Source organism: Sceloporus occidentalis, unplaced genomic scaffold, assembly GCF_023333645.1.
Source record: "Sceloporus occidentalis isolate IW3139 unplaced genomic scaffold, rSceOcc1.0.p SCAF_265, whole genome shotgun sequence".
In the NCBI taxonomy this organism is placed as follows: Eukaryota; Metazoa; Chordata; class Lepidosauria; order Squamata; family Phrynosomatidae; genus Sceloporus; species Sceloporus occidentalis.
The window spans coordinates 647,076-673,414 of NW_028317245.1; the positions used below are offsets into that span (position 1 = coordinate 647,076).

The 26,339-nt window shown below is 41.0% G+C and overlaps 2 protein-coding genes across 4 annotated transcripts; both read left to right on the forward strand.

Annotated features, from left to right (window-relative positions):
* Positions 1-247: 247 nt before the first annotated feature.
* On the forward strand, positions 248-10,034 carry LOC149275802 (uncharacterized). 2 transcript variants are annotated; one of them, XR_016279377.1, is made up of 3 exons: positions 248-390; positions 2,067-2,172; positions 7,894-10,034. XR_016279377.1 is itself a non-coding variant. In XM_089504338.1 (2 exons), the coding sequence occupies exon 2, from the start codon at positions 2,324-2,326 to the stop codon at positions 2,969-2,971; it is 648 nt and encodes a 215-aa protein (XP_089360464.1). In that variant the 5' UTR covers positions 248-390; positions 2,067-2,323; the 3' UTR covers positions 2,972-6,003. The 2 variants fall into 2 exon arrangements, 1 of the variants encoding a protein (XP_089360464.1); XM_089504338.1 differs by lacking the exon at positions 7,894-10,034 and having other exon boundaries at positions 2,067-6,003.
* A 7,745-nt stretch (positions 10,035-17,779) lies between these two features.
* On the forward strand, positions 17,780-25,055 carry LOC149275803 (zinc finger protein 665-like). Of its 2 annotated transcripts, XM_089504335.1 has the most exons (3): positions 17,780-18,045; positions 20,605-20,732; positions 21,643-25,055. In XM_089504335.1, exons 2-3 carry the CDS (start codon positions 20,633-20,635, stop codon positions 22,479-22,481), a joined length of 939 nt encoding a protein of 312 aa, XP_089360461.1. In that variant the 5' UTR covers positions 17,780-18,045; positions 20,605-20,632; the 3' UTR covers positions 22,482-25,055. The 2 variants fall into 2 exon arrangements, with proteins under 2 accessions (XP_089360461.1, XP_089360462.1); XM_089504336.1 differs by lacking the exon at positions 20,605-20,732.
* The last annotated feature ends 1,284 nt before the right edge of the window (positions 25,056-26,339 follow it).

Genomic DNA, 26,339 nt, shown 5'->3' on the forward strand with positions numbered 1-26,339 from the left:
GCATCCACACTGGAGATATAACCCAGTTTTGCACTTTAACTCTTTGTCTGGCTCTTTGCTGTGGAATTCTAGGAGTTGGAGTTTGTTGTGGGGCAACAAACTCCAACTCCCAGAATTCCATAGCAAAGAGCCAGACAAGTTAAAGCGGTGCCAAACCGGGTTATTTCTCCAATGTGTATGCAGCCCACCTCAAAACCCTTGGCGCCAGAAGGGTTAATACCACAGAGAGGCGGAGCTGGAGGAGGACAGGATGGAGGACAGGGGCCTTTCCTGTGCCAGGGCCCAGCCCCGCCTCGCCTCCTCGCCAGGCCTCCGCTTCCCAAAGGCGCCCAGCCTGGGCCTCCCTTCTTCTTTGCCCCTCTGGATCCCTGGCTGAGGGCTTCGGCGTCGGTGAGGAGGAGGAGGAGGAGAGCGCCTGGCTCTCGATCCCGGCCCAGAGGGGCCAAGGAGGGCCCTGGGTCTCCCCCATGGAAGTGTATGGGGCAGCTCTGGGGAGAGGCTGGGCAAAGGAGGCAGATAGGGAAGAACGTCTATACAGAGAGATACAGAGATTAGATAGATAGATAGATAGATAGATAGATAGATAGATAGATAGAAGGGATAGAAGGGGAAAGTGGAAGAATATAGAGATATAGATATAGATAAAGGACCCCAGAAGAGATAGAAGGGGGAAATGCAGGAATATAGAGATATAGATATGGATATAGGACCCCTAAAGGATAGAAGTGGAAAGTGGAAGAATATATATAGATATGCATAGATATGAATATAGAACCCCAGAAGTGATAGAAGGGGAAAGTACAAGAATATAGATATGTAGATATATAGATATATGTAGAACCCCAGAAGAGATAGAAGAGGAAAGTGGAAGAATATAGAGATATAAATATAGAACCCCAGAAAGGATAGAAGGAAAAAGTTAAAAAAAGATGATAGATAGATAGATAGATATCATTTTCTGTTCATTCTTCTGGGTCAGAACCTAAAACATATGTCTGGTTGCTCTGCACAACTCTGTAGAGATGAGTCAGGATGTTTACAATGGCGCAATGATATCTTGTGACACCCAAATCAGTGTGATAGTGAATTTATTAAGTCTGATCTTTAAAGGAACTATCCAGTGACCTGAAGCCATTTTGGAGGAAGAGATCAACACCTTGGACAGCTCCTTTAAAGTTCTGTTTAAAGCCTAGAGATGATTCACCAGTCCCCAGACATGGAAGCCACCTGTTAGTACTGTGAAGATGGGCCTATGCCAGTAGCCCCCAAACTGTGCCCTTTAGGAAATGTTGGACTTCAGCTCCCAGAAGCCTCATCCATGTTGGCCGATAGTCTGAGGTTCTGTGGCAGGTTTCCAAGAAAGAAAGAGCTGAAGTGCAAAACTCCTTAAAGAGCATAGTTTGGGAGCCATAATGGAAAAGAAAGGATTACTGACACAGCTTGGAAACACAGCTTGGTCCCTTGCCCAGTGCCAATCCTGAGCCATTGGCTCCCAATGTATGGCAGGTTTCCAGGAAAGAAAGAAGCAAATATACCCCAAGGAAACAAATTTAGTGCTGGTCCCTAGCTCACTGAAAGAACACAATTACCAGTCCCCACATCAGTGAGCCTGGGATGCACTAGTCTAGAATATTTGGAGGGTTAAAGGTCCTCCTTAGGTCTGAAGTGGTCCCCCCCCAAAAAAAATGTTGAGGAATACTTTAGCAAACACAATGCAAAGAGCTTGCAGGATTACCAGGTACACAAAAGCTGAAAAGTCTGATTATGGACATTTTGCTCACTCCATAATCTTTGACTTGAGGAAACTAAAGGGATGGTTTCATGCACTGAATTTTACTAGCCTTCGCTGCTGTGAAATTATAGGAGATGTAATTCAACACATACAGTGGAACTTTATTTTATTTGTATGCTGGATGGTGTGTATGTGCATGTATGGCAGAAGAGACTGATGCCAATAAGGGAAAGTTGTTCTTAAATGTTCTTTCAGATTGTCAGTGCATTGTACTGCTCAGCTTTTCATATCTGCTCTTTTTTTCTTTTTTCACCTTTCCCCCGTCCTCCTGCAGATGGTGATGGAAAACAAAATGATGTATGTCTAGAGTTTGAGGAACAGCTATTGAAGAAAGGGATTGGAAGGAGACTTGAGGGTTTCAAAATCACAACAGCTGACAGGTGACCAAAGAAGAAGCATTGAGTTATATCACTGTGTGTATTCTGAAGGACATTTTCTCAACCACAGCTCAGGTGGAGGAGAGGTAGATCAAGGTGGGCACTTGCTTATTCTTCATCAAAACCTTCTGAACCTTCTAAAAATTTAGCAGCCATGGGAGAGAAGTCCCACAACTGCCCCTACTGTGGGAAAGGTTTCCGGCGTAACTCACACTTGACACGCCACCTTGCCACCCATTCTGGGCTTCAACGTCCCTTAGGTGGGAAACGCCTTGGGCAACAAGTGCCAGAGGAAGACCGCCCATACCCCTGTAATTATTGTGGGAAGACATTTGCCCGCAGTGCTCACCTAGCTCGGCACCAGGAGACCCATTCTGGGGAGCGACCATACAAATGCACCTACTGTGGGAAGGCCTTTGGTCGCAATTCCCACCTTACCCGCCACCATAGCACACACACTGGAGAGCGCCCCTATGAGTGTGGAGTATGCGGCAAAGCTTTCACCCGCAGCGCTCATGTCACTCGCCATCAGGGCACCCACACTGGGGAGCGACCTTTCCGCTGCACCCACTGTGGCAAGCGCTTCACTCGTAGTGCCCACCTCCAGCGCCATCAGGGTATCCATAGCGGAGATAAACCCTTCAATTGCCGAGACTGTGGGAAAGGCTTCACCCGGAATGCCCACCTGGAGCGCCACCGTGCTACACATTCAGGCGAGAAGCCGTTCAAATGTGCCAGCTGCGGAAAAGGATTTGGGGCTGCCTCTCACCTTGTAAGACACCAGAGAACCCATAAAGTTTAGTTGGCAGAAATTTCTCCCGTCTCCACCTAAACCAGGAGCAGACATATTGTACATGTATGGCCCTTTCTCACTTTTTTCTCCATTCTACAATGCCTAGATGTTTAGCTTGACCTTTGGGAGAGAACTCTGTGTATGTAACACATTCAGTGATGTTTCCACATGGTCTACAGGGGGACAAAAGGGAATGTGAACTTTTCCCACTCAATTCTGCTACAACAAAGACATTTTTAGATGCTGGAACTACTTTTCCCCACAGGTGGGGAAGAGGCGATACTAAACATGCCTGATGTCATCTGTCTTTGCATGTGCAAAATATTACATGTGAAGGTGCTTTGAAGTCTAGCTTCTCTGTCAGGAAAGGTGCCACTCTGAATTGCAACAAGAATGACATGAAAAACTCACTGGAGATCTGCAAGCTGTGTTTGAATTCTTCTCCACTTCACTCCAGCATCACTAGGGATGTGTGGTTGTGTTATAAACACATCAGTGGAGATAAAACATTTTTCTGACAAGTCTCTTGGAATCAACATAGAATAGCTTTTCATTTGACTTTAGATCTCGAGGTTGAGGAAATGCTGGCTTATAGCATAGTTATATCTCCCTGCATTGCCCACTAATACAGGAATCTAGAGGTGTTTTGCCTTTCTCTAGAAAACTTCAGTCCCCTGTGACTAAAGAGGACTATCTGTTTTTATTTTGAAACCAACTCTTCTATACCACCAGCAGTCTCTGCATCTTGCTTTACAGTCAACTATAGTTAACATCTGCAGAATGTTCAGCCAGCCATGCTTTCTTTTGGGATACTCCATTCTATCTCCCTTGTTTTTGGCCCTTGCCTCTGCATTCTCTGACCATTGAACAGACTATGTCCTCATTGAGCTCTTTGTGGGTCGGGGCAGAGAGATTTGCTCCCATACAATTTTAGCCCTAAAGATTATTTGTCCTTTTGGAAATATTAGGGTTCCGCTAGGCATACAGCTAATCTCTTTCTTATTTCTTGCTATGTTATTTTGGTCATAACTCAGCCCCCAAATTTGCGATCAGCATAGATGGTCATTTATGCTCAACTATAGAGTAAAATATTGAATGCTTTACAGATGGCGAGCTGAAGAAGAGATAATTACATTCATGTCAGCCGTTACATGAAGTTTGGCGGAAGTCTCAACCTCTTCAGAAACTCTTGTCTCCTGTATATTTTGTGTCTCCCAAACCTTCAGTCTCTTCAGTGACTCTTAGCTGCTTCTGCCTCCCTATATCAGTGACTGATATAGTTAAACTGATATGCTTCACAGCTACTTAACTCCAGTGTGGTATAGAAATAGTTTGTAAAATTACATCCAAAATTAGTTACTGTTTATTTTTAAATGTCTTAAAACACAACTTTAATTGAATTTTGAAAGGGGATGTGGGAATGTAAAGGGTGAGTTATAAATGATACTGTCATCTGTTTCAGCCTAAAATGTTTAGTATATTTTCTTCTGCAGAAGATCCTGATGGGGACAGTTGTAATGAAATGTGAACTATTGAAGCTATAGCTGGCACAGCCTGCTGCTGTGAAGCACACGGTAGCTGATTTGGTTAGCAAGTTTTTTTTAAGACTCAAAAACAGTCTTTTTGCTTAGACCTGTGGCCCAAGAAAATGTTTTTCTTTGCCATGTTCCTGGAATTTCACCTAAATGATATATCCCAGTACCTCATTCCCTGTGACTCTTAAATAACATGACCTTTCTTCAGATTTGTGGCTGTTTGCGGATATGAGACAATTCAACTCTTCAGAAATAATGAGTACACAAATGCTTGGCTATGATTTTTTCATCAAGGTGCTGACAGAGGGCACCAACCATGCCATGAACCAAGTTGAATATGGCATTCGGTTTTGGCAACAACATTGGGCATACTTGGGTGTGTAGTATGGATGGATTTTAATTTAAGCTCCTTGGAATCAGGGAAATGAAACTGTTCAGAATGACTGCAAGTTTAGCAAAAATAATCATAATGCATTTTGTTTAGAAAAGAAAATGAAATGAAACTTCATAAATGGGAATAATCAGAGCCAAGAACTGACAGCAATCTGCAGAACAATCCCTCCCTTGGTTGTAGCAGGAGAGAATATATTTTATAATCATTTTATCAGTTCTCCAAATAACAGTCGTAAAAAATTTTAAGCCTAGTGCATCATAACAAAGGGAACTGCAAGATACATCCAGCCATTCTTTTCTCTCTGAAGTTTCTGAACTCGTTGTTACAAAATGGAGGAACCAGTTCTGTACTCTGCAATGCCTTCTTGGTAGTCGTCTTGCTGTAGGAAAACAGAGATGAAGTCCTTGAAAAGAATACCAAGAATGATGGGTCAAAATCGCTCTGCTGTAATTTCATATATTCCTCCTCTATATGTGTGTACACTGTGATGCCAGCAAAGAGAGCTTGGCAATAAGAGTTTTCTTCTTCCTATGAATCTGAAACCAAATTGTATCCCATGTTCGTTTATCTCTTTCTAGAGTGGGTAGAACAGTATAGAAATACTGAAACCACAAATCAGTATTCTTTTTGTGCTGTTATTTGGTGTAGTATTTTGTGCTAGTTGGCTTCTTTTGCTTAGTATTCTCATGGCCCAGCAGTTGCTGGCAGTGAACCTCGGATAGTCTCCCTTATCTTAAATTGCCATTACAGCCTTTTAACTGGCTCAGTGGTTTTCTCTAAGGTCAGGTTTGGCTATTGTGAATGGGTATTTCTCTAGTAAATTTGCCTCCTTCCACAGGGTGAGATGTAAAAGGATGCATTTTTGTGCTCTACTTCGGAGTATATAATCTCAAATCAGTACAAAGTTACCAAAGTGAACAAGAGTACATTCATAGTGCAGAGCTTATAGGAAAAAAAAATACTGTACTGCTGTTCATGAATGTTAAATGTGAATACAAAGAAAATGAGGCGGTAATTTTTTTGCTGTGCCCACCATTTTGAAGGCAGAAAATGGCCGCCATTTTGAAATAACAATGTTGTTTCTAAATGAAAATAGAAAACTAGTAGAAGAACCCGTAGCATCAGAACCTCATTTTCCTTTTGCAGCCTTGTGAAGGTGTGTGATGGATCCCAGGAAAGAACTAGTCTGTCAACTGTGTAACCCCATAAGACGTGGGGGGGAAATGTACAAGTGTTGCTTTATTAATTTGTCCAAATAAAAAAAGAAAAGAGAAGAATCAAGGAACGAAAGGAGAGAGAGAAAAACCATCCTGCTCCTGATCCTTTGCTTAAATTGTTATTTCTATTTTTATTTTTGCAAGTATGTAAAGTGTTTCTGCTGTATACAGGTTCTGTTATATGATTGATAATTATCAGAGCATGGAATTGTTACTCAAAAAACCATTACTTGTTAAGTCATTCCCCCTCCCAAGTAGTTTAGTATGTGCAACGTATCCTTTTATCAGTATGTTGCTTTCAGTATGGCTCCTGTAAATCCACCCCTGTATCATTTCTGAAATAACAAGAAAATTTAGCTCATGTACAGGGATGTAGCTATGAGAAAGGGAAAATGAGTGGCTCTCCCACAAGTTAAAATATTGGCTTTGGTGAAATTTTCTTTTAGCCCCCCAAATTCTAGCACTGCAGAAAGAAACACTGAAAATGTTTTATACCTAGCACTTTGGTATTTTCCGTGTTTGCATTCCCGTGGTAACTTTGCCTGCTCTTTTCCTCTCGGTGCCTAAACTGTATTTCTAAATGCTCAAGATACAGTATGTTTTAAGTTACTGCAGTGCAAGACGTGTGAGGACTGAAGGAACATTTCATTTGGGTGGACGCAATTCTTATTTGAGGGAGCGAGGCCCTCATTTTGTTCTCCCTCCCAGCAGCTAACCACCTGTTTGCCTAGAGCAATAAGATGTTTAAAAGAAAGTATGTGCTCCTCCTTGATGAAAGGAAAAGAAATTAGTATCACAAATTTTAATGCTTTACTTCCAAGCTCTGCCAATTCTGTTAATTCTGTGGAAGCACCATGTGGCCTCATTTCTAATGTGTCAGGTATGGCAAAGGCCCATGGGTTCCAGTTGGAGCTAAAAGTAGAAAACCTGGAAGAAAATTGGGGAGAGTAATTTTGTTCTGCACACTTTTTGTTCAGTTTTTCTATGTGGGGAAAAAATGGAGAATTCTAAGAAAGGAGTCCTATGATAGCTTTTCTCTTATGGAATGAATGAAATGCATCTGAGGTATGTTTTTGCTACTGAGAATGTATAGTATGAATATCTTTATGTAAGACAATCTACAGAGTTAGAGAATGAGAATCCTTGTCTATACAGTAGATATATAAAACACACAGTTCCCAAGTGCATTCCCACACTTAGGGTGCTGTCCCCTTTAGGAGAAGAGCAGTCAAGGCTTTTGTTTTTGTAAATTGTTGCTATCCTTCTAGTAACCTTGATGTAGTTTGGAGATCGCTGCCACAGTGCAGATTTAATGCAGTTTGGCACAGCTTTAACTGTCATGACTACATCCTATGGAATTGTGAGGTTTGTAGTTTGTTGTGGCATGAGAGCTCCGTAGCATTGAGCCATGACAGTTAAAGTGATGTCAAACTGCATTAATTCTGCAGTGTAGATGCATCCATAGTATCCTGCACCCACTATCCTTATGACCTGGGCCCTTTTAGCCCAGCACAGATGCCCCACTACAAAACGGTCGGATTTTGTACTTTGGGGGTCACAATCCAATGCAGAAATACCTGTTTGTAAGTTCTAGTAAATAAAATGGGTCCTACCTCTGTGTAAAAATACACAAAAGTTTTTCTGCAAAACAAGTACCATTTTATGTGCTAATCAAATTACAAATGATTAGTGTCATGTTGTTAAAGCATTTTTAAGTTTGATAAGTAAATATTTCATAGAATTCCACCCCATATGTTTGTATGTGTGCATGTTTATTCTTTCTAGGAAAAAACCTCCCAGGGCTTCAGAATTTCTGGAAGTGTTTAATGTCTGCCTAGAAAAGCTTCTCAGTCACCGCACAGAACCTCTCACACTGTTTAGTTTATCTGATCTATGCGTTTGGTAAGAAAACAGCTGTAGGACAGAACTTACAAACTACTGTACAAACGTTTTTTAAAAATTGAAAAGCTGTATAATGTATATAGATGATTTTTTCTTTCAGAGCTGGTGACAGTATTGTAACACAATCATTGCTGGTGATATATGTTCGGGTTTTTTTTTCTGTACAAAAGTAGATTCTGGTAAAATCAGTTATGCAGATTATGTAGTAGTACTTCAATCCATCCCTAGAGAAAAAGCAGAAATAAGCTCCAATGTAGCTACAATCTGTCTGTTTTTCATAGTGACTTTTTCAGTAGTGGAATGCATACGTTGAGCCATTTTCTTGGTGCGGATATTCACCCTCCATTTTATGGAAAGGATTAATTTAGCCCACTCATCCCTACTGTCATGTAATTCTGATTCTGTGGGGAACCAGAATTCATGCAAAGAATGAATGACATTAGTAATTACAGTTCCCTCCTAGGATTGTCACTAGTGCATGTCAGAAGAGAGGAAAGGGATCATTAAAAGAGTGTCCAAATCTGCTTTAGCATTTGCATATATTAATTTATTTGTCTAGATAGAGATAATGACTATAATTTAAGCAGAAAGAAGCCCAAGGTTACTATATACTCATACTTTTATCATATGGTCATACACAACCATATTTTATATGGTTGTCCTAGAAGACTTTGACCTCTGATAGATTGTTGACAGCAACATTGGTTTGCAATTGGCCCTTTAATGAATTGTTTCCTAGACAATACAGTGAGTTTGCTGCAGTGAGTTGCACCTTTCCTGCTTTGCTCTGTTAAAATCATGAGGGACAAAAAAGGGGGCTAAATATATATAATAACTAATCTCTACCCTTTCACAGGTAAAGAAATCAGAATAGGAAGCCTTTAGCTCTGCAGATTTTCTGAATTACGACTCCCATCATCCCCTAACTGGGTGTGCTGGCTGAAGGTTTTGGGAGTACCAAGCCATTTGGAGAGCCAAAAGTTCTTCATCTTTGATTTAAAGTCTGTTCTAAGATGTGATGTAAATGCTAAAATTCTAGTTGTATGTGTGTTAGGACTTTAAAAAAAAACCCTGCATTTAAAAAAAAGCACAGCAGGGGAAACTTTTTATTTTGTCTGTCTGCCAGCCATGATGTTTTTTTGTTTGTTGAGTGTGTTGGTATGGGGTGTCTTTGAAAAGACAATCTCTTGCAGGAATGAGAAAGGGTATTATCAGTTTTACCCTTCTCATCCTGTTGCTTGTATAGGACAGGTCACATTCCTCAAGAATTGTGCTTGGGCTGATGTACCATGTTCTGTTCACATTAGTCAATGCTTTTACTTTATTGACTGCTTTCTGACAGCAGTCTTTCTCAGTTAATAGCAACACCAGGGAACACTTAGGAAGGTGGGGAGGCACAGAAGGGATGGTGTGTATATTGGATTGTGTTCTATTCCAAATGTTTGATTACTGGAAGAAAAAATAATCATATTTCCCCTTAATGTTCCCATCTTAAACATTTTTCTCTGAATTCAATATTACCAGTTTTGATAGAGTTAACTTTCCAGTAAGCACATTCAGGATCAAATGCATTCTTTTAATTTCTAGTTAATTATTTAGTAGGTGTTGCCAGGCAGAAGTGTCATCTCTGGCCTCCAGCTTGCTCCCCTTCCTAGCCTAATGCCATCTGTGGGGTCAGTTCTGCTAAGACACTCACTTTACATTGGTTCAGCTTGACCTTCCTGAATCTGACTTTGTCTTTTTGAAGGGGTTAGGTATTGCTTACATATTGTTTCCGGGCGGGGATATGCTAGGATTGATTTTGAATTGTTTTGACTCTTTTTGTATTTCTATTAGTATTATTGCCAATGGGTATGCCTTAACAAAGTAGTTATAAATGCTGTTGCAGTTGTACCATATCCAAATTGAACTTCAGGTTCTCCTCTACCGTTTATTACTTATCCAGGTATTGCCCTTGGTATCTTACTCTGTTTTCCTATTGTACTGACAGTATCTGTCTTTTCTCTGTATGAAATAAACCTTTCCCCCCCCAGATTCTGAAATGCTTCTTTTGGTCATCATTCATCCCAAGTAGAACTGTGTCTCTCTTAGCAATTACAGCAAGTGTGCATGGCCAGGAGCCTTGGATAGCTGCAATATAAAAGCAGAGGGCCACACTTTCCCCCTCTTCTAATGGGTGTGGAATGCAACAGGCCATCTCTTGTTTGTGGGTCAATTGAACCATAATGCACTAGACTAGTATTTCAGTGAGTACACAGGAACAGATTAATAAATGGTATTGTTTTGTCCCAAGAGCTCTTTTGAGGACTAATCTTTTTTTTCCAAAGGAAAATACTCTCTCCAGGTCTGACTTGGCTGAAATCTTACTACACACTGAAACTTAGCTAGTGGGAGACAGACAGCATAAGACCCTGGGATTTCCCACAATCCTTGTCTTTCTTAAAGCTATAGATCTGTATTTCCCCTCTTAAACTAATACATAGAAAACCTAATATAATCTTAACTAAATATATGTCTCAAGAGCATCAAAGATGCTCTGGAGGCATGACAGGTATGATGGCCATCTTTAAATATCTGAAGGGTTATCACGCAAAAGGTCAAGTGAGCTTGTTTTCATCTCTAGAGTGTTGGATCCAAACCAGTTGATTCAACATACAATAAGGGAATTTCAAGTAAACATTAAGAAGAACTATCTGATGTTAAGAGCTGTTCAACAGTGACTCCTGTGGACTTTTCTTCATGTGTGATTTTAAAACAGAAGTTGGATGCTCACCTCTCACTTTCTTTGATGGTGGCTTTCGATACTGGTATGGGAATAGACTAAGTGGCATCTGCTGTCCCTAAAAGCTTCTGGAACTTATGCATGGAATAGACCTGAGAGCCATAAAAGATCAGCTTGACTAACCAAAGTCCCATAATCTTCAGCAGCTTCTCCCAGAGTTTAACTTACAGTGGATGCAGTCTGTAGTGTTTCTAGGACTTGGCACTTGGGTAGAAAAAAGTATGAAAAGTTATTTGAGACTAATTGAAAGAAAGAAGGTAGCATGAGCTTCCGTAGACCTGAGCCTATCTCCTCAGATGCATGAAAGACATATATTTGGAAGGCATACTGTTAGTTTTTTAATGCTATGATCCTGTCAGGCTGCCTTAGAAGAGAAGTAATTATAGTTTACTACACTATTTTTAGGAGCCTGCATAATGTAATGATATTTTCAGCTCAGTAGTAGCAAATGCAAGAGAAGTTTTTAGAACAGTGACTGAGAGACCAGGCTAATTCGGGAAATTCCCAGTTTTCATCTTGCCTTGACGATAATAAATTCAAAACCCTGGACGTCTCCAGACAGAGACATCTTCAGCTATGAATCAGAAGGCACTGCAACTATATTTGGTCTTTTCCTCCTTAATAATGTAGAGGGGAGAGAGAAGAGAAAAGGGGCTAAAATAAAGTGTTGGGGTGAAGGAAGCTGACATCAGAAGACCTCAGAAAAGTCAATCTAAGAAGCGGGGTAACAGATGGAAGCTTCAGCGTCGGCTATCTCTCATCCTCAGCTCTCCAAATCTGCAATGCTGTTCTTCCAAAACTCATTTTTAAAAAAATGTAAGTCATGCAGAGTGGTGCTTTTTTATTATTGGAAATATATGCTGAGAGAGAGAGAGATTCATTTTATATCTGTTTCTGCTCATTTTTGTTGCTGGAAAGAAGTGCCATAATAATATATAGACATAAATGAGCAGAGGGTGACAGTACTGAAGTTGACCAACCAACAAGGATTCACCAAGACCTAAAACTCTTGACTTCTTTACAGATGTATCCCATAGTGTCCCTGCTTATTTAGCATGAAATATATGCCACATTGCTTGCTTGCTTGTCTCATATCAAAGGCATTCTCTAATACAGTTGGCCCTCCTTATCTAGGGATTCTTTATCCATGGATTCAAGCATCCACAGCTTGAAAATATTCCAAATATATATATATTTCAAAAAGCAGACTTTGATTTTGCCATTTTATAGAAGTGACCCCTTTTTACTACGCCATTGTATTTAATGGGACATGAGAATCCGTGGATTTTGGTATCCACAGCAGATCCTGGAACCAAACCCAGATGCCAAGGGCCCACTGTAACTAAAAAGATACCTAGGGTTCATTCCTGTCTGAATGACATACCAGCAGACTTGGAAGCCATATCTCTTTATCTCAGATGTATGATGGCTTGTCATTCAGTCATGATAACTACAATGTATGTGTGTGTCTACAAGTCGCCTGTTAATGAGTCCATGGATTTGTGTTTTCTTAGGCAAGGAATACTCAGAGATGGTTCGCCATTGCCTTCTTCTGAAATATATCTCACAGAACCTGGTATTCCTTGGCTGTCTTCCATCCAAGTACTAAGCCTGTTTAGCTTCCAAATTCAGATGGGATCTGTTGTCTTGAGGGTAGCGAGAATAAAGCATCACAATTGCTATATATAATTTTCAGTGTTTCATTCCATTCCCCCAACATTTTGTTCCACTCCCTCAACATGCCATCATACTCCCCCAACATTTTCTCACATTCCAGAGTAACCGAGATACACAGCTCAGGGTGGAGATCCAGATATGGAAGCGAACTTGATTCTTGGTAGCTGGGGACAACAGGTGTGGAAAACAATTCAGTTGCTATGCCCAATTCCATGTTTTTTCTCCCAGATGATTTCTTGCCAGTCATTTCTCTACAGCAGGAGTGAGGAAATGTTGGAATCCAGATCTGGGCCAGGGCTGTGATTAGGTTGGGTGAAGTCACTGGGTGCATCTACATTGTAGAGAGTCAGTATGGTGTAGTGGTTTTGAGTATTGGACTGTGACCTGCCTTGCAGAACCCCCTCCATCTGTTGCATCTGCCAGTGAGCACAGGGTGCTGCCATCACCCAAAATCCTCCTCTTTCACCCCATCCTCCTATGCACATGGCTCCCCACCCCTACTCCCTCCACCTTGTGCTTCTCTGCACAAGGTGGAGGGCATAGGACCTTGGACTCTCTTGGCCAAGGTCGACAAAGAAGAGAGACCAAGGCAACAGAGAAGCAGAAATAGGAGGCGGTGGTGGCGAGAAGTTGCCACCTGGTAGCCACTTCCCTCACTCCATTGCTGGCTGCATTTGGCTCCCCAACACCGCCTTGTGCTTCTCCACCATCTTGGGCTCTCCTGAGCTTCAATGCTTTGGGTTCTTTCGATCTCGATGGTGAGCTGCTGCTGCTGCCAGTCAGCAGTTGGCCAGGTGGGAAAGGGAGGCAATGGTGGCAGGAAGGGGCAAATTTGTGGCACCACAGCTGTCGCTGCCACTTCACTTTTCTAGCCAACTGGCAACCTTGCCAGACCCAGAAGGGGTTGCTTGGTGGCTGAAGCACCCCACCTACACCAGCAGCCACAGTTGTTGAAGGGTTTGACCAGGTGCCATCTCCAAGGTGTCACTAGGTGTGGTCTGAACTCCTCGCACCCTCCTAGTGACACCTCTGCTACTAGGTGATTTTGGGCAAGTCCCACACTTGGGTGTAGCAAGGGAGGGGACAAAATGAGGAAATTGCCCCACAGTAAACATGGTATAATAGTTTTAGTGTCGGACTAGGACTCTAAGAGACTAAGATTTCAATCCCCACTCAGCCATGGAAACTCCCTGGGTGACCTTGGGCAATCTCAGTCTAAGAGGGAGTCAATGGCAAACCTCCCCTGAATAAATATTGCCAAGAAAATCCTATAACAGGTTGTTCACTTGAAAGCACATAACAATTAGAATTCAGTCCTCCAAATTAAATTCTTCAGTCCGCAGATTTCTAGCACTGCAGAGCTTGAGACACTGAAATTTTTCAAACCTAGAACTCTTATATTCTACCTAGTGGTAGAATTCAAAGACACACTTGTGTTAGACTGGAAAATCAACATGGAAAGGGATCTTGTAGCACCTTTGAGATCTTTGCTACGAGATCCCTTTGCATCCAGACAAAGTGGATCTCAAAGGCAGCAGCTTTTTGTCTTGCTAGTGGCATTTTAAAGTTTATTTCCCGGACTGAATCTCCCAGCATCCACATGGCCAGGAGGAGGACGGACCCACCTGCATAAATACTCTTCCAAGTTTGGGAAGCCTGTCTTCTTCCCCTTCATCTTAATGTATAGGTAGCATCTAAACTGAGGACAACAGCCACAACATCTTGACCCAATGCAGGGCTATGACTAACATTGTCAAATTTTCTTTTTTTCTCCTGTATGCTTTTTAATGCCTTTGCCTGATGAAGAAGCCAGTGTAGCTTTGAAAGCTTGCAACATGTATAAAGTGTGCATTTTGGTTGGTCCAATATAGGTATCACTGTTTTGTGGATTTGGGATGATACTGTACTTACATTTACAGTATTTGCATTCCCTTGGTAAATTTGTCTCCACATTTTTTGTTTTGTTTTGTATGCCTAAAATGCATTTCATATTGTTCAACTGAAATTTTTAACACATGGAGGGCTTGCTTAGAGTTCAGTGCTCTACCTAACAAAGGAACTTTGGGCTTCACAAAAGACTGAGGCAACTTAGATCCCAAGAGGAGCATCACTTTTGTCTTGCTAATAAAACTTAACATTTTTTCTTGGAGTATCTGGAAACCATGGGAGAGTACTGTAAAATACCATGGCCAAAAGGAGGGACTGGCCTGCATGAACGTCCCCTTAACAACACCTGAACTGAGAACAGCAACATCTTGACGAGATACAAGCATGTGCAGCAGGGTGACCAGATGTCCTCCTTTTCCAGGACATGCCCTAAATTTAACCCTTCTGTCCAGGAGGAATTCCAAAAGGTCCTCCATTTTGAGCAAAAGTAAGAAGCTTGAATTTATATCACATGAAATTAAAAAAATATATAATTAATGTATATTTCTAGGAGTGTTTTAGCTTTTATTTTGTAATGTCCTACATTTTATTGAATATCCTACACTTTATGGTGGCTTGTCCTCCTTTATATTTATGACATCTGGTCATCCTGGGCTTGTGACTAACTTCGGCATAATTTTCCCTCCTCATATATGATTCATAGCATCTTTTGCTCAATAAAGAAGCCAGTGGAGCTTGGAGAGCTGGCAATATATGTTTTGTGCATTTTAGTTCCCCAATAAAGGTGTGGATTTTGGATGAATTCTTTTATAGTTACATCAATGCCAGAAATGTGAGGACAGAAGGAACATTTCATGGAGAGGGGGCAGAATTCTTATTTGTGCGTTTTAAATGTTAAGGTTTGCATTTTTAACATGTTCAATTTTAATTCATAACTTTTCACTTTTAAAATTAATTGATTTTTAAATTTTTTATATTTGTATATTTTAATGTGCTTTTTTCTTTTTTATTATTAATTTTTATTTTATTGAAACAAAATGATACATATATACTAGACGTACTTTACTATGCTATTCATAACAATACATAAAACACACTTAATACATCTAAAATCAAGACACTGCAAACAACGAAATACAAAAATGACTTCCCAACTCTTTTTCCTATTGTTAAAAGTAATCATTACTTCCATTTTCCCATCTAATCATTCATCTGTCAACTCAATATTTATATATAAGAGAAAAAATATTTGTTCCAATAATATATCTCACTCCAAGCCGATTATAAACATATCACCCGATTCATTCTTTAAGTAAAAATTACTAAAGGTTCCCATTCTTTTAAAAATTTACTCAGCAATTTCTTTTTAATCAGTTGTGTTCATTTCTCTGTTTCAAAATAATCATATAATTTTAAGAACGAGTCTTTAACTTTTCTTTTTTCCACATTTTCGCATATAGTATATGCACTGCCATGGTCATATAGAATATTCATTTTCCATATTTCTTTTCTAATTCTTCATTTGTTACAATACTTCACAGGTACATGGTTGGGTCTACATTTTCAGTGATACACTTTCCCCTCCACATTTACTGGAGTTCGGGACACAGGACCCCCGTGAATGTGAAAAAAACAAAAAACAGCAAAAACACTATCTTTTTACCTGAGAGGACACCTCTCTAGGAATCTCTAGGTCCTCCAGTGCAACTCTGTGGTCAACGTCCAACAGCCACTGACCATAGAATTGCAGTGGAGGAGCTACAAATGCCTAGCGGAGCACTCTCTCTAGGAATCTCTAGGTCCTTCAGTGCGACTTGATAGAGAGTTGCGCTGGAGGACCTAGAGATTCCTAGAGGAAACATATTAATAAAACCCACGGATAATCAAATTGGCAAAAGTTAAAGCCGCAAATGTAAATGGACAAACTTCTTTGGGGATGTTGAACTGTTTTTCAATTGTGTTGTTTTTTAATTTGCTGTTAGGCGCTTTGAGTCTTCATGTTGGGAGAAAGGTGGGAGATAAGGAAATAAAATTAATAACAGCAGCAACAACAATTGTATAATATTATATTATTTTATATTCTCTATTATTATATTATTATATTTTAAAAACAATGTTCTTAAAGGATTAGGGTGTCGTATCATTTTAAGTGTTTTAAATTTTTATTTTTTAACTGTATTTTATCCTTTTTATAAGTAATCTATTTTAATATTCTAACAAATTAATTCTGTTTTAACATATTACATTTCTGTTTTTAATTGTACTGTTTGTAAATATTGTGAAGCCGCTCTGAGTCCCAGTTCTGGGAAATGAGAGGGATACAAATAAATATAATAATAATAATAATGAATATTATTAATATCACATAATAATAAATATTATACAAATATTATTAATATTAAATAACAATAATAAATATTACATAAATATTATCAATAATATTACATTATAATAATATATATAAATATTATTAATAAAATTACATAACAATAAATTATATCATATAATATTATTATTAATAATAAATTATATTATATAAATATTATCAATTATATTAAATAATAATACTAAATTATTAATGATATTAAATAATAATATATTAAATAAATATTATTATTATTAAATAATAATAATAGATGTTATATAAATATTATTGCTATTAAATAATAATAATAGATATTATATAAATATTATTAATGATACTAAATAATAATAATACTAATAAATATTATATAAATGTTATCAATAATATTAAATAATAATAAATATATAAATACTGTAAATAATATTAAATAATAATAACAATGAATAATATTATTAAATATTATTAATTAAATTAAATAATAATATATAAGATTATTATTAATAGTAAATAATAAATTAATATTATTATTAATAGTAAACAATAGTAAATAATATACAAATAATATTAAATAATAATAATACATTATATTATATAGATATTACTAATGATATTAAATAATAACAAATATATTATATAAATATTAGTAATGCTATTAAATAATAATAAATATATTATATAAATATTAATAATATCAAATTATTATTATTATTAGGACACAGCACCCCTTCCATAGCTGCACCCCTGAACTGTGTGCCCCTTGGGGCAGCCTTCCCTCACCAAACTACAAATCCCAAAGGATGGAGCCCTGCCACTTCAAACGTGGCATGAAACCCCTCCATGTGGGTCGTGTGTGGACATCCCACATCTCCTCCTCCAGCAGCCAGGCTGGGCCTCCTTCCCTTCTGTTGTTCTCCTTCTCAGTCTTTAAAACCAGACAGAAGGAGGAGAAGGAGGAGGTTTATTCCAGCCAGCAGCTTGCTCCGCCTGTCATACCGGCCGATGCCGCTAGAGGGCTCTGGCCATTGTCAAAAAAAGGCAAGCGAGAGAAAGGCGCACAGAGAAGGGACTGTTCTCCTTTCGCCTCTTTCCTTCCCTCCCACTGGTGCTGACGCTTTTTGGGGGGGCTGAACTTCCCAGGTCAGAACCAGAGAGAGAGAAAGAGAGAGAGAAGCCTCCTCCTCCTCCTTTCCTGGCAGTTTCCTTGTTTTCAAGCCCTGAATTCTTTTCTCCCCCCCTTCTTCCCTCCCTTTCTCCCCCCCCCACCTTTTTCTTCCTTTTTTGGGGAGATCCAAGAACTCTTGCAGCACAAGGAGGACTTTTCCAGGTAACTCAGATGGTTTGGGTTTGGATGCCTCCCAAAAGTCCAGCAGCAGCCAGGCAACTTCCTAGTTAAAGGGGGAGGAGGAAACAAACACATAAACACACCCCAAACACACACACACCACACAATCACACAACCAGAGGAGCCCAGCTTAGCCCCTCCTTGCCTCTGAGCCTCCTCTGGTTTTTCTCTTTGCACCTCCTTGTTTTTGCAATTGCAAAGGACACATGATTCTTTCCCTAATCCTTCCAGTTAGGTTTAAAATTTAAACCCAGATTGAGGTAAACAAGGGATTGGGGAAGGGAGGGTGGAAGGAAAAGGGGGAGGCCTTTAAGGGCTGGGTGCAGGGACTACTAGGAAAGGTTGCCATTTTGCCCCCCCCCCCCCCAGCAGAAAGCAAAAACCAAAAACCTACCTGCCTCTAGGGAAGAAGTTCCCCAGGAAAAGATTTCCCCCTTCATTGGTAAAGGAGGAACTGTTGCTCCTCCAGGTATAGAAGCAGCTGCACCTGTTGAGTTTTGTAATGTTGGTGGTTAAAGCACCCAGGAAGCTTACCTAGGAGGTGGCACAGGATGGATGTGGATGGTAACACCCATGGTTCCCAGCCATAGGCTATGCTGGCCAAGCATGGGGCATTGTTAGGAGTGAAGGCTGCACCAGGTGACACCTTAAAAGGTGAATGTGGAGGGCAATACCCGTGGTTCCTATCTGCATGCTATGCTGGCCAAGCAAAGGCTTCCTTGGGGGGTGCTGGGAGTGTAGGCTGCACCAGGTGACACTTTAATGCATGAATGTGGAGGGCAACATCCATGGTTCCTATTCACAGGCAAAGCTGGCCAAGCCGGAGCATTCTTAGTGAGTGCTGGGGTGAAGGCCACACCAGGTGGCACCTCAAAGCAGTGGCCCCCAAACTGCACTCTTTAAGAGATTTTGGACCTCAGCTCCCAGAAGTCTCAGCCATGTTGACCAATAGTGTGGGATTCTGGGAGTTGAAGTCCAAAATCCCTTAAAGGCCACTGCCTTGAAACATGAATGTGGAGTGCAGCACCCATGGTTTCTGACCACATGCTATGCCTGTCAAGCAAGGGTGTCCTTGGGGTGGAGGTGCAGGCCACACCAGGTGGCACCTTGAAGCATGAATGTGGAGTGCAACAGCCATGGTTCCTAACCCCAGGCTATGCAGACCAAGCAGGGGTGTCCTGGGGGTGGTGGGGATGCAGGCTGCATGAGGTGACACCTTAAAAGGCAATACCCATGGTTCTAATCAAAGGCTATGTTGGCCAAGCAGGGGCATCATTAGTGGGCATTGAGGGTATGGATGCCATCAGGTGACACCTAAAAGAGTGCATGTGGGTGGCAACATCCATGGTTCCTGACCTCAGGCTATGCTGGCTAAACAGGGGCAACAGGGTGTGCCAGGGGTGCAGGTTGCACCAGGTGACACCCAAAAGCAGGGGTGGGGAACCTACGGCCCGCCAGGTTCTGACGAACCACCATTCCCACCATGCCTCACCACCAGCCAAGCTGAAGGAAGTTTAAGCCAGGTTCCTGAGGCCTTGGTTGTAGTTCTTTTCCCCACAGTAATGCTTCCCTTCAGCTTGGCTGGTGGTGAGGCATGATGGGAACAGTAGTTCGTTAGAACCTGGAGGGCCGTAGGTTTCCCACCCCTGACCTAAAGAATGAATGTGGAGGGTGACACCCTTGGTTCCTAACCACAGACTATACTGGCCCAGCAGGCCACACCAATTGACACGCTAGAGTGGTGTGTGTGATACCACTGGTCCCTAAACATCTGCCTTTGGGCAGAAACAGGATGTGGCATTTGCCAGAGTCCCTTTAAAATGCTGGAGCTCAGCAGAAGATATGATGTGAGTGGGACGGTTCAGTGGAAGGGAAAAGGACAGGCTTTAGGGTTTTGTTTTTAAATAGTATTATTTTTCCCTAAAAACATCACATCTTAGCAAATTTTCACTTTTAACCATATGAAACTGCATGTAAATTCATTTAGGTTGTGTGTAAGATATTGAAATTTAAAGACAGAATTTTAATTTTGCTAATTGTTTATGTCACAACTATTGCCATGGCAATCAGTGATATGTGGGAATTGTGATTTATGAGTAACGTTAGTACAAAAAGCATTACTAAGGATTCTGTATGGTTTGGGATGGGAGGAGGTCAGTGTGGGGGGTGACACCATGAGTTCCTGTACTGGGTGATGCCAACTTTAGTGATGCCACTGTGAACAAGGCTGATGGGAGCTGGAGTCCAACAACAGAGGGCTATAGGTTTCCCACCCTGATATTGTATAGATCAGTGTTTCCAAAACTTTGGTCCTCCAGATGTTTTGTTGGCCAAACTGGCTAGAGCTTCTGGGAATTGAAATAAAAAAAACCTGGAGGACCAAAGTCTGGGAAAGAGGGTAGAGGCATAATTTCAAAGGGGTCCTAACTTTTGAAATCAGGAGAGTGAATATTGCCAAGTGAAGGTCCAGTCACAGACATTATAGGCCCAGGACAACAGGGTTGGTCTTGGATTCTGAGCAGGGGACACTTATTCTTTCAGAGGCCAGAGCCTTCTGCAGAAGTGACTGATGTATTTTGCTGAGATACAGTGGGCCCTTCTGGACCCATGCCAGAGACCTGTCTACAGGGACATTGTGCAGGACAATTATGGGACTCTACTCTCGCTAGGTAAGGACTTTTTTAATTTCTTTCTTTCTTTTTTTTCTTTCTTTTTGTAAAAAAATAAAGTTTTAAGGAGTACAGACTTGAGATTGCAGGTATGAGATTCCTAGAGATGCAAAATGGCTGGGAGTAATTATGTTGATATCTGCTGGTTTAAGAATATGCAGACTTAGGAGTTACACAGAAATCTTGATTAAGGTTGAACACAGAATTTCTGTGTCAACCCAGAAGAGAGCATGTTGCTACACCAGCAGAATTAGCTCCAGTGAAATGTATCAGGGCAGGTAAGAGCTTTGCAAGCTCTTAGAAAACGTTCTGGAGTAGGAAACCTCCATCTTCTTGTGGATGGAGAGAGTAATAGAAAAATAGCCATTAGGGCTGAAGGGTGGGGTATAAATGCCATAATAAATAAATAAATAAATAATTAAATAAATAAATAAAATAGAAACAAAAAATGTTATGTGTGCATACCCTGTCCCCATTTAGTCAGCGACTGTACATCAAAGAAGTACTCTCAGTATTTGATGATTGTGATAAAAAAGAATAACTTGAGTGGAATTCTTCCAGTTAGACAAAGGTAGGAGTTAGATTTACAGTTTTCAGCAGCTGCCTCTGTTGCCTTTGAACTGACCTGTGGTCTTTTGTACCACAGCTCAAAGAGACAACCTCTCTTAGCCCCTCAGAGAAAACAATATTCCTTGAATTGCAACATCCACAACATGGGTTTTATTTTATTTATTTTAAAATTATTTTTTAATGACCCATTCTACCCAAATAACTTGGGCTTCCTAATGCTGCATAAAACAGCAAATGTTTCCAACTATCAAGGTAAAGTATCCATTAAAATTTAAGGTAACACCTTCTGAAACGATGTCACCCTTCCCCCATGCTGGCTTCACTCTCTTTCCTTTGGTAGATGGAGGAACCATGAACCCCAACCCCCAACCTGGAGGCACTGAAGCCACACAGACCCAGAAGCAGGTCCCAGGACGGTCCGACGGGTCTGTATACCCTGGCCAGGGTCAAGCTGGGCAGCAAGGGGAGGATGCAGGAAAAGCATGGGCCAAGCCACCTCTTCTTCCTCCAGTGCCAAAAGACAACCCCCCTATCCCACCCCGGGTATATATGGGGCCTGGTCCCAGCTTGTGTGTCCAATGTGGGGAGAGCCTTGCCCAGGCTCAGCATGGCCTCGCCCAGCCCCAGAGAGCCCCCCGCTCTGCTGATAAGCTTTACCCATGCTCTGACTGTGGGAAAAGCTTTGGCGTGAGCTCCCATCTTACGATCCATCGCAGAATCCACACAGGAGAGAAACCATACGAGTGCAACGAGTGTGGGAAGAGGTTCAGCCAAAGCTCAACCCTGGTACTCCATCGCCGGATCCACACTGGGGAGAAGCCCTACAAGTGCACCGATTGTGGGAAGTGCTTCTCTGTGACTTCCCATCTGACCAAGCACCAGAGAGTCCACACAGGCGAAAAGCCTTATGAGTGCCAAGCATGTGGGAAAAGGTTCAGCCAGAGTTCTACTCTTATCCTCCACCAGAGAATCCATACAGGGGAGAGGCCTTATAAATGTGATGAGTGTGGGAAAACCTTCAGTGTCAGCTCCCACCTTACCATCCACCAGAGGATCCACACAGGGGAGAAACCATATCGCTGCATGGAATGTGGAAAATGCTTCCGACAGAGGTCCGGTCTCGGCACACACATGAAAACCCACATGATTCTTGTAAGGCCTTTCAAGTGCCCACCTTAAAAGACCAGACCCCAAACCAGCTTTCCAGCATGTCAAATCTTTATCTCATGATTGAAAACAACAATAGGACAGAGACTGATCACACACCAAAGTTTCTCCACTTGGAAATACAGAAATCATCAAATTGGAAAAATCTAGATTTTTTAAAAATGTAAAACAAGAACAAAAAAGACTTATAGAGACTTGCATACTTTGCCTTAATTTGCATGCTTTATTGTAGGTCCACTTCTGGGGAAGTGTGGAATCTTTGTTCAACACTTTTATGGTTGCAGTTTAGCAGATGAGAGTGAGTGTTCTTGGGACAGTAGCAATCAATAGGCACACGGGAGCTGAGGGCTACATACCCTAAAACAGTGGCTATTTTTTTAAAAAGTTACTTATTGAGCCTGCCTTGAAGATAACATCCTATGGAACTGGAAGCCCTTTCTTGTTAAAAGGCTTTGATAAGCCAAGCTTTGGATCACAGTTGGTCAGCCTTTTGCCTACAGCTTTAACTCAGTGAAAGGGCTGCATCTGGAGAGAGGAGAATCACATTGGCTGTCTGTTCTTTCAAAGATTTGACAGCCTTATATGAAGTTCTGGATGCTATTCATTGGGTGGATCCTGTGAAGGTTCCACCCCTCACTGCAATACATAGTTTGGACCTTTCAGAGGTAACTGTTTGTGGCATATCCAGAGGTAGCAGTGTTGGCCATATAGTAAAGTACAGTGGGCCCTTACTTTACTTGGGGGATCTGTTATGGACCCTCTTGTAAGGTAAAAAGTGCGTATGCTGAGCCCCATTAAATATAATGGGGCTTATGCTCGCAGCACAACAGAGTGCACGCTCCATGGGCACGTGTGCCACTCATTCTTTTGCCATGCGGCTTCAGCGTAGGCTGAAAGCCGCATATAGTGTGCCTGCGTATGGTGTGGGCGCACTGTACAATAACACCTACAATCTACAAAACAGTGATACCTTTATTGGATCTACCAAAATATTCTATGCATTTTGGTTAGTCCGATAAAGGTATCACTGTTTGGTGGATCTTGGATATTACTGTATTTGTGGCATGAGATCCAGGCATGTTCTCTCAAGGAACCACTTCTGTGTCAGAGGGGTGCATTTCCCAAGCAATCACATTACAATATAGTGTTCCCAGGAACAATGCCATTGTTTCTCCAGCTAGCAATCTGGACAGCTGTCTGAAGGGCAAGTTTGTCCATCATAATGTATGCCACAAGCACTGACTGGATAGTGCCTGCAACATCATGGGTGGATGTTGTTTTACTTGCCATCCTTTTCCTTTCCAACAAGTGCAGAAACATTCTTGTAACAAAGTCAAAGAAGACGGCACGATGGGGAAAGAAAAAGGTTGCAAATACCAGCAAGGCTAGTCTTCTTCACAGCAAAGCTCTGCCATTTTGTAAACACGTTCTTTTGCTCTGTTGCTGCGTACGTCATTGTTGTTTCAAAAATAGTTTTATTGTACTTGTTCATTATTTTCTGTGTTGTATGCTTGTAAGCCTCATCAGTGAGGGAAGGGGAACCAGAAGGTTTGACTAGGAACTGAGATAGAGGTACAAATAAGGGTATTAAATCAAACTTATTGTCTGAACTGTGTTTATTTCCCATGCCTAAGATCTAGAGCTTGGGAAAATCCCTATTTTGGACAATAGGTTCCAAAGGTGTCCAAAACATCCCCTCCTACCAGTATTCTGAGAGGTATTGTACAGCAAAAAATAAACTGCCTGCTTTTGGCTGAAACACACACGTCATGTGTGTGGTGCTTTTAAAAATTAGCAAGTGAGGGAGACTGAACAGGCTTTTCCTCCAAAGCAGGGGAATCCCACATGGAATTACCTGATCATAGTTTGGATATCAGCTTTGTCTTCTGTAAAATCCCAAAGCAGCAGACTGGGATATAGCATTATATCTCCCATCCTTTTCTTCCATTGGGCCCTTTGCACATCTCTCCCAGGTATCTGCATCTGATACCTGAAGTGCAACTTGACTTTGACTTCAGTTAAAGTAAGGGACAGCTGGACAAAATAAGAGATGGCCATGGACAAAATCTCTTGGAAAGAAGGGAATCCCTTTAATTCCTTTATTTTCCTTTTAAGGTGGTAAACTGGGTCTCCCAGTCAGTTTTGGGAAGCGTATCTCCTTCCCCTTCATCTTTATGTGTGGGTAGCATGTTAGTATTACTGTTGTTGGATCAGAGCCAGGGCTTGGGCAAAGTTACTTTTTTGGACTACAGTTTCCAAAATTCCCCCAACCAGTCTGGCTTGTGGTCATGCTTGCTAGGGGATTGTGGTCACTGTAGTAACAAACACTAATTTTTCTAAGCTAGCAAAACTATAGCACTAAATAGAAAATCCATTTTTCTTTAGTTTTCAGTTGTTCAGATGCCATTAGATAGTTGAACCCCACCCCTTGCAGTTACAAGAAAGTTGTAGTTTTAGATGGCTCTTCCTTTCCATTTGTAATTTCTCTTAACAATGGTCATTTATATTTCTTCACTTACAAATCCTGCACTAACATCTCACTTCGTAATCACCATGGCTTCATTCAAAGTGTATTAAAATTCAAAGAACTGCATGGAAGTGTTTTGCGTGGTCATTTTTATCTGTCGGCAGGTAAAGCTGGAAGTGTTATTGTTTGGGACAACATTTCAGAATAATGGAATGGTAAGTGGAAAGGCAACTTTAGCGGAGACTGTCATTGTTACAAAGATGAGGGGCATGTTGCCCTCATATATTGTTGGGACTGCAGCTCTCATCATCCCTTGCCATTGGCTGTGTGCCAAAATTGATGGGAGTTGTAGTTCCTACCACGTCTGGAAAGCGACACATCTGCACACCTGTTCTCTCCAGGTGTTGCTGAACTGCAGTCCCCAGCACCCCAAGCCACCATAGGCAATGGCAAGGGGTGGGGAGTTGTAGTTCAACATTATGTATAATTCCCAGCTCTGCAGTGAAGAATTAATTTCCTGCAAAAGAAGATAATTGCGAAAATGTGACTACTTCAACAGTCTAATCTTGTCCATACTTGTGCAGTCAGCTTCAATTTACGATGACCCTATGAAGAGGAGACTACCCTGCTCAGGTCTTGCACACTGAGGCTTCCTTTATTGAGTTAATCCATGTGCAGTATGGTCTTCCACTTTTCTACTGCCTTCCACTTCTACTGTGTTCAAACTGATTTCCCATTGCCCGAAAATAGCTTGCCATTGCCCAAAATTGCGTATGATCACCTCACATCACATTAAACCCCATGATTGCATTTGGACTGACTTCTCATTGCCTGAAATTGCATGTGGTAGTCTATCACGCAATAACGTGAAACCCCATGATTACATTCGGATTGCCATTGGATTATACTTCCAATTTCCCTTGTCTGATAACGTCCCAAGAAACCCTTGTGATAGGTTTGCCTTAGAGTCACCATAAGTTGGAAAGGATTTGAAGACACACGGCAACAACAAAGGTGACGTTATCATGAGCTTTCCTTGGCAAGATGTATTCGAAAGTTTGTCATTGCCTTCCTCTCTAGGATGAGAGAGTATAACTTGCCCAAGATCACCAAATGGGTTTCCATGGCTGAGTGGGGATTTAAACCCTGGTCTCCTGCTAGTCCAACACCCAAACCATTACACTGTGCTAGCCAAAAATGATCTAGATAAAACCATTAGACCACATTTCCTGATGGTCTTTAAATAAATAGTAAATCAGTGATTGCCTCATATAACTATCAGAAATATCTATAATGCTGTTGCTGAGCCCCAAATGTCTGTATATTGTAAATAACTTTGAATTACTAGGGTTAGAAAGGCTAATAATTGTAATATCGTAAATGTAATCATAACAATATTGTAT

Excerpts from the sequence above, each read along its gene's own strand:
- LOC149275803 (XM_089504335.1), top strand. The coding sequence starts at position 20,633 with ATGTATTTTGCTGAGATACAGTGGGCCCTTCTGGACCCATGCCAGAGA. Across the intron at positions 20,733-21,642 it reads TGGGACTCTACTCTCGCTAG|ATGGAGGAACCATGAACCCC; the intron begins GTAAGGACTTTT and ends TTCCTTTGGTAG.
- LOC149275802 (XM_089504338.1), top strand. The coding sequence starts at position 2,324 with ATGGGAGAGAAGTCCCACAACTGCCCCTACTGTGGGAAAGGTTTCCGG.